Source organism: Lissotriton helveticus, chromosome 11, assembly GCF_964261635.1.
Source record: "Lissotriton helveticus chromosome 11, aLisHel1.1, whole genome shotgun sequence".
In the NCBI taxonomy this organism is placed as follows: Eukaryota; Metazoa; Chordata; class Amphibia; order Caudata; family Salamandridae; genus Lissotriton; species Lissotriton helveticus.
In genome coordinates, this window is record NC_136072.1 from 535116628 (window position 1) to 535132516 (window position 15889).

The following is a 15889-nucleotide window of genomic DNA, read 5'->3' on the forward strand; positions in this document are numbered from 1 at the left end:
CCACAACACTCACTAACAGCTCGAGCGTTCATGCAGTTATTAGGGATGATGTCCTCTTGCATACTGCTAATACCATATGCCAGACTACAAATGCGTCCGCTTCAAGAATGTCTAGCAACACAGTGGAATCAGGCTCAAGGTCAGATTACAGATCTGGTGTTGGTAGACGACCGCACACATCGCTCTCTGAAATGGTGGAACACAACAAACATTTCCAGAGGGCGGTCGTTCCTAGAACCAATTCCACAAGTGGTGCTAACAGCGGATGCATCGCTCACCGGATGGGGAGCTCATATGGACAAATATACAGTACAATGAAGATGGAGTGTACAGCAAAAAAGACTGCACATCAACCATCTAGAACTACTAGCAGTGTTTTTAGCATTAAAAACTTTTCAAATGCAGATTCTCAACAAAGCAGTCCTGATCATAACAGACAACATGACAGCAATGTATTATATTCAAAAACAGGGGGGGGGACACACTCTCTCCAACTATCCAGACTAGCGCAGGACATTTGGAGATGGGCCATTCCTCAAAACATCTATCTGTTAGCCGAACACCTACCAGGAGTTCAAAATCAGATAGCAGACATTTTAAGCAGAGAGTCAGAACAAATACACGAATGGGAACTGCACAACCAGATACTGCAACCATTCTTTCAAAGATGGGGACAACCGGAGATAGATCTCTTTGCCACTCATCAGAACGCAAAATGCCAAAGCTTCGCATCCAGGTACCCACACCACCTGTCGCAGGGCAATGCATTATGGATAAATTGGTCCAACAAATTTGCGTACGCTTTTCCCCCTCTCCCACTAATTCCATTTGTGGTTCGAAAACTGCAACAACATTCAATGACCATGATACTAGTAGCACCCACGTGGGCACGACAGCCGTGGTTCACCACGCTCCTGCAACTCTCACAGGTGCCACATCAAAAATTAAGAATCTTACCCATGCACCTTACACAGAACCATGGAGAAATAATGCACCCAGATCCCAAACAACTGAACCTAGCGATCTGGCTCCTGAGATCTTAGAATTTGGATACTTAAATTTACCTCCAAACTGTATGGAAATTTTAAGCAAGCAAGGCGTCCCACCACCAGAGCATGTTATGCAGCAAAGTGGAAGAGGTTTGCTGTATACTGTAATAGTAACAACATCAACCCTCTGGACGCATCAACACAAAATATTATTTGCTACTTACTACACTTACAGCAATGTAACCTTGCTTACACCTCCATTAGAGTACATCTTGCAGCTATAGCAGCATACCTGCAGAACAGGCAACATCTATCCCTGTTTAGAGTGCCCGCAATTAAAGCTTTCATGGAAGGCCTCAAAATAGTTATTCCACCAAGACTGCCACCTTCTCCAGTCTGGAATCTCAACATAGTACTCACCAGACTAATGGGACCACCTTTTGAACCTATGCATAGGTGTGAAATACAATTTCTTACATGGAAGGTGGCTTTCCTTATAGCCATTACCTCCCTCAGGAGAATGAGTGAATTACAGGCATTGACAATACAAGAACCATTTCTACAGTTACACCAGAATAAAGTGGTTCTTAGAACAAACCCAAAGTTCTTGCCTAAAGTAATTTCAGCATTCCACACCAATCAACCAGTGGAACTACCAGTCTTTTTTCCAAAACCACGGACGGTAGCAGAGAGGGCCCTACATACATTAGATGTCAAAAGGGCAATATTATATTACATAGAAAGAATACAAACTTTCAGAAAAACCAAACAACTATTTGTAGCGTTTTCCCCAACACATAAGGGCAATCCTATCTCTAAAGCAGGCATTGCCAGGTGGATTGTAAAATGTATACAAATATGTTACATATAAGCAAAGAGAACATTAACTGTTCCTCCTAGAGCTCATTCTACACGTAAACTAGGGGCATCTATGGCATTCTTAGGAAACATTCCCCTAGATGACATATGCAAAGCAGCAACTTGGTGTACACCGCATACCTTCACAAAACACTACTGTGTTGATGTGCAGGCAACACAACAAGCAAGGGTGGGCCAGGCTGTACTAAAAGCTTTATTTCAAACTGTTGCAACGGACACTGGTGACCACCGCTAGGGAGGTAACTGCTGTATAATCTATTCAGCAATGTACCATCTGCAGCCCATATGCCTCGAACGGAATATGCTACTTACCAGTATGCATCTGTTCTTGGCATAGAGGGCTGCAGAGTGGTACATGCCCTCCCTGCCTCCCCGGAAACCTGTGTCTGTTCCAACATTATCCTATTTAGATACACTTACATGGGCATTTCTTTCTGTATTCTATCATACTACTCCATCTAACCCTACTATGGCAAAACAATCTAAGGATGGAACCGATGCCCATGTGCACTAGCACCTAAGGGAGGAGTCATCAGTGTCGTGACTACAAAAGACTTCTCCAAGAGAAAAACAAGTGCAATCATCCGAGCCCAACACCAGATGGCGATCTATTCATAAATGTACAACTCTGCAGCCCTCTATGCCAAGAACAGATGCATACTGGTAAGTAGCATATTCCTATCTATGGCTCCCCCATTACTCCTCTGATCCTGCGCAGTGGCTGAAGGAAGGGGCAGATGATTTTAGGGCCTATACTTTACATAAAATTATAGATGGTAAAAAAAGTTATGAATGACGTCATAAATAACTTGAGCTTCACTCTTGTCTATTTCATATCACTTAGAACTTCTCAGTCAAAAACATCCCCGTCATCTACTCTTACTCATCTATAATTGTATATGTTAATATTAGACATTAATGCAGACTAAGAAGTATTATTCTGCACCACCCACAGTACTGCGTAGTATTATGCTATTAGAAACTCTGGGGCAATCCAAATACACGTGTGTCGTAGTTAACAGGACCAGCCCTGATCCACAGAGAAATAGTTTCGAAATGCCCCGATCATGTCACCAATTGACTGCACTATGACCTCTGACCCTCCAGCAGGGATCTCCAGGCTGGGATGGCCTGTCCTGGAAGGAGGTCCTGCCCATTTCTAGCTTGTCAGCGTCCCAGTCATATTTCTAGCTTTAACAAGAACCAAAACATTAAAACGTACACATCAGATGCCCTCTTTGGGGGCGAGGCCAGGTCAAATCCACCTCATCAGTTCACGCTACATGGCGAATAATAAAGAAATAGAGCGATTTATTATAACTTTAGTGTTCTATTCATGAAAGGCACAAGTGAAAAATGCCAGCGATTAAAAAAGCAACGGACTGCGTTCTTTAAACTATCAATAGTTAAAACAAGCATTAGAAATGCAATAGGTCTCGCAGCATTAGAGTTAGTGCTTTTAGAATTGTTAATGGGTTTTTTTGTAAATCTTTAGCATGAGGTTGAGGGTGAGTGAGGGTGAGGGGTTGAGGGTGAGTGAGGGTGAGGCTGAGGGGTTGAGGGTGAGGGTGAGTGAGGGTGAGTGAGGGGTTGAGGGTGAGGGGTTGAGGGTGAGTGAGGGTGAGGGGTTGAGGGTGGGTGAGGGGTTGAGGGTGAGTGAGGGTGAGGGGTTGAGGGTGAGTGAGGGTGAGGGTGAGTGAGGGTGAGTGAGGGTGAGGGTGAGTGAGGGTGAGTGAGGGTGAGTGAGGGTGAGTGAGGGTGAGGGTGAGTGAGGGTGAGTGAGGGTGGGTGAGTGTGAGTGTGAGTGAGGGTGAGTGGGGGTGAGTGTGGGTGAGTGTGGGTGAGGGGTTGAGGGTGAGTGAGGGTGAGGGGTTGAGGGTGAGTGAGGGTGAGGGGTTGAGGGTGAATGAGGGTGAGGGAGGGTGAGGGGTTGAGGGTGAGGGGTTGAGGGTGAGTGGGGTGAGTGAGGGTGAGGGGTTGAGGGTGAGTGAGGGTGAAGGTGAGTGAGGGTGAGGGTGAGTGAGGGTGAGGGTGAGTGAGGGTGAGTGAGGGTGAGTGAGAGTGAGGGTGAGTGAGAGTGAGGGTGAGTGAGGGTGAGTGAGGGTGAGGGTGAGTGAGGGTGAGGCGTTGAGGGTGAGGTGTTGAGGGTGAGTGAGGGTGAGGGCGAGTGAGGTGTTGAGGGTGAGTGAGGGTGAGGGTGAGTTAGGGTGAGGTGTTGAGGGTGAGTGAGGGTGAGGGGGAGTAGTTGAGGCTGAGTGAGGGTGAGGGTGAGTGAGGGTGAGTGAGGGTGAGTGAGGGTGAGTGAGGGTGAGTGAGGGTGAGTGAGGGTGAGTGAGGGGTTGAGGGTGAGGTGTTGAAGGTGAGTGAGGGTGAGGGTGGGTGAGGGTGAGTGAGGTGTTGAGGGTGAGTGAGGGTGAGGGTGAGTGAGGGTGAGTGAGGGTGAGGGGGAGTAGTTGAGGCTGAGTGAGGGTGAGTGAGAGTGAGGGTGAGTGAGGGGTTGAGGGTGAGTGAGTGAGGGTGAGGAGGTGAGGGTGAGTGAGGGTGAGGGGTTGAGGGTGAGTGAGGATGAGTGAGAGTGAGGGTGAGTGAGGGGTTGAGGGTGAGGGGTTGAGGCGAGACCTAAAAACCTGACGATCGTAGGGTTTAGCAAGATTTTGGGGGTGAATGTAAAGAGGCTTGATGTGTGCATAAGTGCCTCTCAGGCAATACTTAGCATGAGCCCCTTCCCCTCCAAGAACACACCCCCACAGAGTTATTTTAAGTTTGCACAGCTGCATTTCATGTCCAGATGAATACTGAGAATGATAATTTTTCATCACTGAATAGAACTGATGTAGCTTATGAAAATAACACACAGTTTAAACAAACTGGAGATATACCAATAAAATACATCTATATTATTATAAATAACACCACTATTGTTTCATGGCGATCATGTCCGTAAAGGAAAGTAATTTGTGTTACAGCATAAGCGTTTAAAGAGTTTGCAATTGTTTCAAGACTATTTCTATACCATAACTGTGCAACGTTTCTCTACACGGACATAACCGCTTTACTCGCCATTAGAAAGTGACACAGACTATAAGGCAATGAAATATCACACAGGAGCACACTGAAAACGTGCAAATGTCACACTTAAGACTGAAAACTTGGCAACTTTGGACAATGCGGGGGTGGGGTGCCGTGCAGACTGAATACCTGTACCAGTCAGATCCTTCAAGACTGACTCTTCGGCTGTTAGCATCAATTTGCAAATCCTCGCCTCAATACCTCAAGTGATTGTAACATTGTTTGGACACGGGAAGTCTTTTTGCAATAAAGCTTATTTGATTCTACAGCCACGATTTCTACTGAAGACGGAGGGAAGAGAGGGGAGGGGGGAGGAGAAATGCGACACGGCGGGAAGGGGAGGGGGCGGAGCTGATTGGAATTGAATTGGTTGAAGTGTGAATTTTTTTAAGTGGGTGAGGGAATGTAACACTGGTTTGGCAGGAGAGACCACTGGGACAGAAGCAACATAGCAGGGCTGGGGGGTGTTGTAAAGCAAACGGGTGACCGAGCAGTGAGGGGTGGAATAAAGCAAACTGACGAGCGAAACATGAAGCAGGCAAGGAATACTACTGGCAAGAAAGCAACCTGGAGGAGGTGAGGCACAGGAGTTCCAGCAGCGCATTACTGAGGCAGAGGCAAAGCCCAGGTCAAGCAGCGCATCACTGAGGCCGGTGAGGGAGAAGCACATGGGTGAGCAACATGTCGCATGGCAGAGGGGGAAGAGAAGTACATGCGGGAGAGCAACACCGAGCATGGTGGAGGGGGACGAGAAGTACATGCGGGAGAGCAACACAGAGCATGACGGAGGGGGAAGAGCAGTACATGAGGGAGACCACTGCAAAACACTTGCCTGCATACTGGCGCTTAAATAAATGCCTGTTTCGACCCTGGCACGGGACGCTGTCTGAAAGAATATTTTAACTAAATCTGACGTAAACACTCACTCATGGAGTTTTCTTACACCGCTAACCTACATAACAGTGAAAGAGCGATAGACGAATCCCTCGGGACGAACCCCAGGAACTTTGGTGCAATGTGGAAGGGTGAGTGACCCCCTTCCTGTTGTCATGAAATAACAAGACGGACGGACGGAGGAGAGGGGAGGGGGGAGGAGAAATGCGACACGGCAGGCAGGCAGGGGAGGAGAGGAGGAGGGGGGAGGAGAGTAGGGGAGGCACGGCCTAGCGGCAGGCAGGCAGGGGAGGAGAGGAGGAGGGGGGAGGAGAGTAGGGGAGGCACGGCCTAGCGGCAGGCAGGCAGGGGAGGAGAGGAGGAGGGGGGAGGAGAGTAGGGGAGGCACGGCCTAGCGGCCGTGCAATCAAGTAGTGAGGGGGCGGAGCTGGGGGAGGCTGTGAGAGAGAGTAGGCAAGGCAGGCGGCTGGGGGCATGTGCACGCGCATTTAAGCTCAATGCGCATGCGCATTGAGCTTAAATTTCTCGTGCACTGCAAGGAATCGCCACGATTCCTTGCAGTGTGGATAAAGAGCGGATAAGTCCCAATACTCTCGCCTTGCTCGATGCGCATGCGCATCGACAGGCGAGACCTAAAAAAATATTGACTGAATACACCCTTGTAGGCAAAAGAAAAATACCAGCTGAAAAATGCATGCAATCCAGTGTAAACCGATACACTGCTTTCTGAAAACAAACCACCAGATGGCAGTAAATCAACAGAAAAACTGCCCTAAACTAGTAGGATATGCGACATAGAGCGTTGATTCAGTACGCGTCGATAGGACATTAATGGAGTAATTAGAGGCTATTAAAAACAATTAGTCCTAAAACTGATGTCATTTTCCTCTGTGCCCGTTTTAGTACTAACACACACTGAACGGTGAGTTCAAATCGCTCTTCTTTGTTTACCAGAACTTCACCGCCAATATTTATGTGGTTGTGATTGGTTGGACAAACTTCTTCACAAGATGAAATAAGTTAGGAAGATACTGGTTGTGCCAGTTATTTACTGCGAATTTACACTGATCTGTAAATCGAGAGCACATACCCCGAGTAAAGTGCACACGTTACTAGGGTGGCCTCAAAGTGGTGAATGACATCGAAAATCTGTCAGGAGCTGATTAAGGTTCGGTGTGTAGTCACCTACTGACGGCAATGTATTTGTTTTATTATTTTTAACGTTTTATATAGCGTGAACTAAAGGACGCATCAGAGTGCTGAACGAGGGTGGCAGGCATGGCTCAGGGCTTTAAGTGGGGGGGTCTGTGGGGGTCTGAGCACCCGCAGTTTTTGGGGGGGCCTCGAAACGGGTCTCTAGGGGGCTCTATTTTCGGGCCTCAAAGGTCAAAGGTAGGGTGACCAGACGTCCCAGTTTTTGTTGGTGTTTCGGGTGAGAATGCGCGCACACTGCTTAAGCAAATCAAGCTAAGGTGCTCCCAGTACACCTGGCATCCCCACACCAGCTTGATCAGAGGCGCAACTAGAGTGCCCACAACTCCTTGGTAGTGTGCTTTCATCGCATCATTGTGTCGATCCATGGTAACTCAAGTGGGATAATTTAGCAGCTTAAACCACTTTGTGTGAGAAACTGCCTACATTTTGATATCTCTTCTTTACTTCTGATCATGGGAAACTTGCTTGTAAAAGTCCAGCCAAACAAAAGTTAGACGTAAAATAATACAAACGTGTTTGCACAGAAGGACATTTTATTTGACCGCATCATAACGAGGATGTGACAGCCCTATTTTGCAAGTGTGAGAACAGCAGGCTGATTTTGTGCGCTGCGACGCTGGCCTGCAGCATCGTCCAGTTGTTTGGAACACCACAAGCCTCTCGGCGTGTTTACCGCCAGTGTTAAAGCCACAGAGGGGCCTATTCAGTGTCCTGCTGACAAGCACCCACTGGCATACCCACGGGGCGACGAAGGGGAGGAGGGAGCATTTGCACTGTTGAACAAAACGCCTGTGGGCACAGTAGTAGGTAGTGTGGAGATGCAGGGGCTCTTAGAAGGGGTGAAAAAACAACAAAGAATCATTAACATGCAAATGGTCTTTTAAAGACCTGTGAAGTGCTCGGGTGCGGCTGTGTGTGTGCCGGGAAGCTGTCTCAGCCTGGGCTGCCACAGAGAGGGGGCGGGGTGAGGGGTTGGCCTTGAGGAGTCCTAGAGCTGACAGAGCAGGGAGTACTCCTACACTAGGTATCTTTATTTAGACCACGCCCCTACTTAGATAGGCCACACCCCTTCGAGGTTTGCCCGGCCCCTTGTAGAGCACCCCCAGTTTTTTTTCCCACGTAAAGCCCTGCCATGGGTAATGTAGATGAAATACAGTCATAGCAACTACTGTAATAAAAAGTGCGCAAACATTATTTGTGAAACATAAGAATTCCACTGTCAATATTGGAGTACTTGGCACACTATAAAAAATATACATTCTATGCAGTGCTCTGCTGCTTTATAGCTAGACTTGCCCTTTATGTCCACCTACGTACAGATGCACACGTATAGCACCTGCGTACAGACGCATAGCAACTTCTCCGTTTCAGTACATAAAAAAGGACAACCTTATCTAAAAGGTGTGAGAGTAAGACATTCGGAAAAGTGGAGGAAAAGAGGGGTATATCAGCAACAGACGGCGATAAATATCGCAAAGTGCGCTTGGCGCTTTTATATTTACGTCGTCTATCGCTGGAATTTATCGCCTGGTTACCGTGTTATCAACAACGTGTTACTCCAGGGCGATAATATTCCAGAGAAATGAGCCAACATCGCTGGAAAACCAGTGATGTTGCACCCAAAACTGAGATAGCCTTGGTGACACGACCCTGTGGTCGTATCACCATAATCCACCTCCCATGTTAGCTATGCCTTAGTCAGAAATTTAACAGACGTTAAATTCCTACGTTAAGGCATAGTTAACGGGATTTAAAATATCGCTACCCCTCGTTGATGATATCACAAAGCTGAAGAAGCAATATTTTCCCATGGTGTTTTGTCAGGCACGCCTCCTTCGCATCTCATTAGCGATGCGATGGGAGGCGTGCTGACAAGGGACGCTAATGCAAGGAAACACGCGCCTGGTGTCCTTGTTGATAATGCGATAATATTATAGCCGCTTTCCGTCCAAAAACGGACTCTAAAGCGGCGATAATATTATCACCGCCCCTTGTTGATATGCCTCAGAGTTCTCCAAAGCTTGTGGCTGGTTTGGAGTGAGGGAAAAAGGAGGGAAGTGCGAGAAAACAGACATAAACAGTAAAAGAGGACAGGGCTCCTAAGCAAAGAAACTTTCATATTTGGTACCAAGATTGTCTTTAGGGTTAGCCAACACGTGATAAGCATTAGCCATGGGCCAGCCCACTAGGGATGAAGCCCCCGTCCCGGCAACTCAAATTAGCAGCTAAGCCATACCATTTCAAGCTTGGAGACCGGATGGGGACGTTCCGGCCTACATTTTTGGGATTTGCCACATTAAGGAGTAGTGTGCTTGTCAAGCTTGTCAAAATGTGGCTGCTCCGATAAGGCTCCTAGGCACTCGCTTGGGAGCAATGGATTTTACATCAAGTATGGTCTGGAGAGGACTGTCTGCTGGCCATAGAGTGAGCAGGCTACAGGATGAGGCAGATGTGGCCCAGTGATGCTTCCACAGAGCTGCTTGGCCTCTGTAAAGATTTAGCTGCATAGAAAACCTAGGAAGCCCCACTTTTTATTTTGGTGTTTTCGACTTCTGGAATCTCTGAGTAAGGTTTGAAGTTCCCGTGGGGGGGGGATTGAGTTTAGCAAATTCAGAGCCCCTCAATCTCTCAAGTATTGGAAAAGGATTCTAGGGCATACTCAAAAGACTTTTTAAGATTCAATGAAATACCCCTTTTCCAGCACAGCACAGGGATTCATGATAATGTGGCATTTTGCACACAGTTATGCATTTACTGTGAAAACACTTGACAGTTGGGGCAACTATGGTTTGTGCTGGGGTTATTTTGCAGGGTTTAACACCACATTGGTATAAATATGGCTGTTAGTGTTAATGCACCGTGGGAGAGACCGATTTGCTGTGTAACTGAAAATAATGCAAGAACTCAAAAGGAAAAAGCAACGCTGAACTGTGAATTTCCATGACGAACCATCCTTCAGGCAAACAGCAGACTGGAAAGCAGACAAGCAATAAAGGCTTTGCGTCCCAAGCGAAAAGGTCCAAGCTCTTTACTGGGTTTGATCTGGAGGATCTTGCATGGTTTACAAGTGTTTCATTTAATCAGCAATGTAGGATAAGTAATATAGCCAGAGGGCTAGCTGCACTGCCTAAAGCCCCATATCTGTGTGACCTGAGACATAGCTCTGAGGCCTGAGCTTGTAACATGTCACATTAGGTATAGTAATGCTGTTTTGGGCTAGTAAATGTATGTGAACATGAGAGATAGCTCTGCTGTCTGAGACCTGTCACATGAGATATAGTAATGCTGTCTTGGGCTAGTAAGCATAAGTCATGTGAACACTGAGAGATAGCTCTGCTGTCTGGCCTGTATATGTAAGTTTTCGACAGCCGGATGGATGGAGAACTGCTGTCTAAAAATAACACTCGCGAGTTCTACTTAACCTGAGAAATAGTTGTGCTGCCTAAAGCCAAATAATGTACTTTCCGTGTGACTTCATGGATATCTCTGCTGATAGGGGCCTGATCTGTAAAGTTTGTGAATCCTCAGATACACCTCTGCTGTTTAATAGGTAACACCTTTGAGGTCTGGCTAGCCTGAGGGATAGTCGTGCGATGTGAGGTTCACGCATGTGAGTGGTGCGTCACTTGTGGTATAGCCCTGCAGGATGAAGTACAGAGGGCAACACAACTTCAGGGCTTCAAGTGAAGACTCCTAAGTGCATACTGACACTCAGCGTGGTCCTGAGCCACTCACAGTGTTGATGTGTGTTATTTGTACTCAGTCACCTACTAGGAGTTACAATGGTCCGGCTGTCAAATGCCTTAAACTGTTGGTTCTTTGTGACCAAGCGATAGGTTTGAGGCATAAGTCTGTTAGTTCCGTGTAGAGTGAGACACAGATCTGCTATCCGATAGCTCTGCTGTCGACAGCAAATACCTTTGATATTTTTGTAATCCAGGAGGTAGGTATTATTTTGTCTAAAGTCAAGACAGTACAGTCTGTATAACTTGATGAGTAACTCTGCTATGCCAGGCCTGGATTTCAGTTCTGTAACTCGAAGAATAGCTCTGCTGGTTGCAGCAAATACTAATGGCCTGATTACGACTCTAGCGGTCCGAGGACCACCAGACTCGCTGGGGTGAAGTGGAGGTGGTCCAGCCACTACGGCACTGGCGGTACAACCACTCTATTACAACTTGGGCGGCCGGACCGCCGCAACCGTCAGGGATCAGAGATCCCTGGTGGTGGCGCAGCAGTCATGAGGCAGCAATATGCTTGGCAGGACCGCCACGATCCCACTAAGCATATTACAAGTTTCCTCTCCACTACCGTTTTCATGGCGGTTCCTATTCCATGAAAACCATGGCAGAGAGGAAACAAGTGGACCCTACAGGCCCCCCTTGTGCCTCAGGGCCATGGGGTGCAAGCTGGGGGGCACATGTTATGCCCCCCTGTGCGCATACACCCCAGTACCTGCACAGCGTGGACTGCACCAGTCCATGCCATGCAGGTACTGTCTTTGATGTATCCATTGCGGTGCCTATTTCATAGGCACCACCAAAGAACTGCATGCCAGTAACAAAAAAAAAAGAATCTGGCGGGCACAGAGGTTTGGCGGTGTGGGAGTGGGCCGCCGGCATGACGGTCCCTCTCCCACACCGCCAAACTCGTAATCAGGACCTTATGATCGCGTTGATGTCTAAAGTCAAGGCAGTGTGTCTGTGTAACTTGCTGGGTAACTCTGCTATGCAAGACATGAATGAGAGTTCTGTAACTGTTGAGAGATAGCTCCGCTGCCTTAACGCAGAGCCTGTTGGCGTCTGTAACCCGAGGTATAATCCTTCTTTCTAGAGCCTCAGACTGTCAGGTCGAGTAACCCAATAGATAAATCTGCTAACAAAGGCGAGAGCCTGTGAGATAGTTCTACTGTCTGAGTCCTGAACGTGTATGTTATGTATTCGGTGAGGTGCAGCTCTCATACCCAATGTCTGATCCTGTGAATTCTGTGAGCCCGAGAGATAGACAAAGCCTGAAAGTTCTGTGCTGCCTGACGAATAGCCCAAGTGGGAGTTTCACAAATCACCCAGAGAGTAGTAGCTTTGAAAGCAAATGCAAACCATTAAGACCTGCTATACATGGTGTCACTTGGCATTGCACAGCTATGTTTGGTTTGAAAATAGCAGCAAAGTACAACAAATAAAAACCTGAGCTTAAAAGGCAAACACTTGATCAAAGGTGACTTATGTCAAAGTCAGAACACTTAAAAAAATACATTCTCACATTAAATATGGAAGTAATTCAAAATCCGTGATTCGGCCATGGCACAAATGTATAACCATCCGTATACATGCCACACTCGTATCACGTGTGTCTTTTTTAACCATTCCAGGCTATGTAAGCCACATCACATTGCATGTTTGGGCTTGCAGTTCTATGAGATCTCTTTAGACGTATACCCCTGAAACGACGGCTCTACAAAGTGATGATGCCTAAAAGCCGGTACGGGCTGAAAGTATCACACCTGTATTATTAGATATTCCATTTTGCGTTCTTTGGATTCTGATATTTGCTGTTTGCTTTTTTTTCACACAACAAACTTTATCGAGTTTTGAGCCACAGCAAGGCACTAAGAGCCGATTTGCTAATACATACATGTGAATGACTATGGATTTTTGTTTAGGAAAAAAACATAGAAACAGAGCAACATATTGCTTCATAAGTTGTTTGCTTTTTTAAATCCGAAAAAGACCCCTGGAAGGAAAGGTAAAAAAATAAAAAGATGAGCTAATAACGCTTACCTTGTGAGAACTCGAAGACCCTACAAACTTCACCAGAGCACTGCAAATAATGCAAAGCAAACAGTTTTGCAGATTCCCTGGCTAATACATTCCAAACAGAACATAAAATGCAAAAGATTGATGTTTAACCCCTCTTTCTTTACGCGTCACTTCCCTATCGCAAAAATGTGCACTGTAGCACCTTGTCAGGCTGAAATTCTCCTGTCCCTCCTGACAAAACTGTCCCCATAAACTCACCTAATGAGCATAGCCACCATGATCACTCTTGCAAGATATTCCTTCACTGTCACTCAGGCTGGGAACAATGCGTCAGCATAGAAAGCATCCCTTTCCCCAAGCCAACACAGAAAACAATAAGTTAAAACTCTGTAATAGCCTGATGTGAAATTATACACTGAGCTCATCGAACCTTCAAGTCATCCGAAAAGTGGGCAACTTAAGTTTGACATTCGGTTGACCCTGAACTCACGACTATCTTTGAAGTGAACCAAGATCTATTTTTAATCATAAAGCGGGAAGTTGGCTGGGAAGGAGTAGATTTTGGTATGCAGTAGCAGGTGATCTAACCAGATTTTGTCTTTCTTTCAGGGTGACTCAGGGGGACCACTGATGTGCCCGCACAATGACCGCATGTACCTGACAGGCATCATCAGCTGGGGCGTAGGCTGCGGCCAGAAGGACACACCCGGTGTCTACACCAACGTCACTCGTTATCTGGGCTGGATCCAGGAGAACATGAAGCTCTGAGCGTGAGGAGGTGACTCGTTGCCTTGGGGTCCCGGACCTCGTCCCCACCCCCTTACGCACTGAGAGGATGCCAGGGGCCCCAGGGGATCTTGGAGCCTTAGCCGCTGGTGGAAGCTGGGCTTCTAGCAGAGGAATCCTTTGGGCTGCCTCTCAATGTTCAACAAAGCATAGGAACTGTGAAGGACAGAAAGAGGAGAAAGGAGAAGGGGACCTTCATCACAGTCTGGTCAACTTGTTACTACATTGAAGGTTGCTTCCATTACTCGGGGTTCAGTGACAGAAACCACACCACAAAACACAGTGAAATGTGATAGGACCCAAAGTCATTAGCACCACAATGCAGGGTCAAACCGCACGAATGCCTAGATCTAGGGCTCTTTAATATAGGGCTCAGCACACCTGCTGCAAGCAGGAGATATCTTGACCGGGAAAATAATTTAGAGGGGATTTCACCACTAATCTTCAGGGAGCGCGAGGAATGTCTTGATCCTCAGCCCCTTAAGAGGAACTCAAAAATGTATTCAGGTGCGCAGAAAAGACAATGCTATATGAATGATCTTTGTTTGATGGTGCTGTGTGGAACACCTTTTAAAAAGAGAACCTAAAGCGCTGGTACACTGTTAACTGACATTGAATGTCCAGGCGTGCAGCATTTTAATGTTCTGATCTGGGGCTATTTGGGTGACCCTAAACCTGCAAACTCCCTACTTTCCACCTCAGGCTCCATTGGTCTCCACTCCTCAATCTTCGGAAGCAGTGTTTCTTCCAACCTAAGTCTCCCTCCACTGATGGAGGTTTGTAATTACAACCTACCACAAACACTATGCAACCCAACACAGAAATGTGTCCCCACGGTGTGAGCTGTGGTCCCCCCTACTCATTTGTTAACTCCCAGGCCTTGGGTCCTCTCTACTGAGTATCCCTTGCCCAACACCTCCTCCCACACCCTGGGGTCTTTCAACATCAATAAAAGTGACCTCCAACCCAACTGAGAAACCAACAAGCCACATTCCTTACTGTCCTTATCCAGGGCATGGATGCCACCTTGGGAATCACATATAACACACAGCTCTTCACCCAGCTCTGTGGTATTTTCATCTTTGGCCTAACAGTGCCTTACCTCATTGCACTGTCATCACCACTTTAACCCCTACCAGCTCTTATTCTCAAGTCAGCACCCTCAGTGTTCCTCAAAACCATGTTTAGAGTTTCCTTCATCCCTACCATGGATATTCCTATACCCAGTCTCCACCCCCTCTGCCTACCCCCCCCCGCCCCCCGCCGGTTTTGCACACTCTCTTCGTATTCATAGTTGTCCTTACATCAAACCCCTCCCCGACCTCGAAGTTCATTTCCATTGACAAGAATAATAGGCCAGGAGCCCTGCAGGTTCAAAGCACCAGTTATTTACTTTTGCACATTTTATATTTATTATGTTATATTGAATCTAATTTTTAATAAATGTATGTTTATTGCAAAATCTTTACAATATTATCTGTTCTTATTATTCAGTTTGAGATGCTAATAAAGACAATGTTTTAAAAATGTTTTAAGGTGGACTATTTGAGATGCTTGCTCTCTGCACACTATTCCTTCTAGCAAGAAAGTAGCAGGGGACCATGCAGTGTTTGAAATAGAAATAGAAATGTGCGGGTACCTGCTCGCTACTGAGAAGTTTCAGTACTCTCCCATTACAAGTATTGCACCAGTGCTGAGAAGTGCAGGTCCTCAATATCTGCCCAATTAAAGCCCTTAGACCACGTGATCAAAGCCAACAGTACTCTGCGGCTCCGCAAACGACTGCCCAGAGACCATTCCTCTTCAATATTACACCACACTCACTTCTTTGATCCTCACAACACAAAAACTAAGCAAGCAAAGGCCCTGCATGCCTGCAGTCTTGAGACGCGGAGTAGACTACACAGGAGAAGAATTAAAGGGGTAGCGGCTGAGAAACTCAATACAGTACTGAAGTTTCAGAAAGGAGCGAGAAGCTCTTTGAAGAAGGATCCCCGCAATGAGGAATGGAGGAGTTGAACGATGCAAGCGAACTGTTAGGTAGAGCTCACTGCAAGAGAGCGGGTTGGGAATGGGGAAAGCTCATTTGGCAGGGAAGGTTTAGTATAGCACTCTATTCCCTCTTGCAAGGCCACAATGTGCATTCTGGGTCACACCCACTGTAATATTTATATAGTGATTCATACCCCAATGAGAAGGGTTGACACGCTCACTGAAGCAGGAGGGCTGCCAGAATGAGCCAAGAAGCTCGCTGAAGCAGCAGAGTTGCTAGGCAGACCTGAAAAACGTACGGACGAT

General features: G+C 46.9%; 1 protein-coding gene across 4 annotated transcripts in view; it reads left to right on the forward strand.

The window, feature by feature from the left end:
• Positions 1–15121, forward strand: part of PLAT (plasminogen activator, tissue type) — a 135915-nt gene extending 120794 nt beyond the window's left edge. For all 4 annotated transcript variants that reach the window (XM_078666228.1, XM_078666229.1, XM_078666230.1 and 1 more), the window contains one exon: positions 13415–15121. In XM_078666228.1, the coding sequence (XP_078522354.1) occupies positions 13415–13573 (159 nt within the window). In that variant the 3' untranslated portion in view covers positions 13574–15121. The remainder of the gene's footprint in view (positions 1–13414) is intronic.
• Positions 15122–15889: the final 768 nt, after the last annotated feature.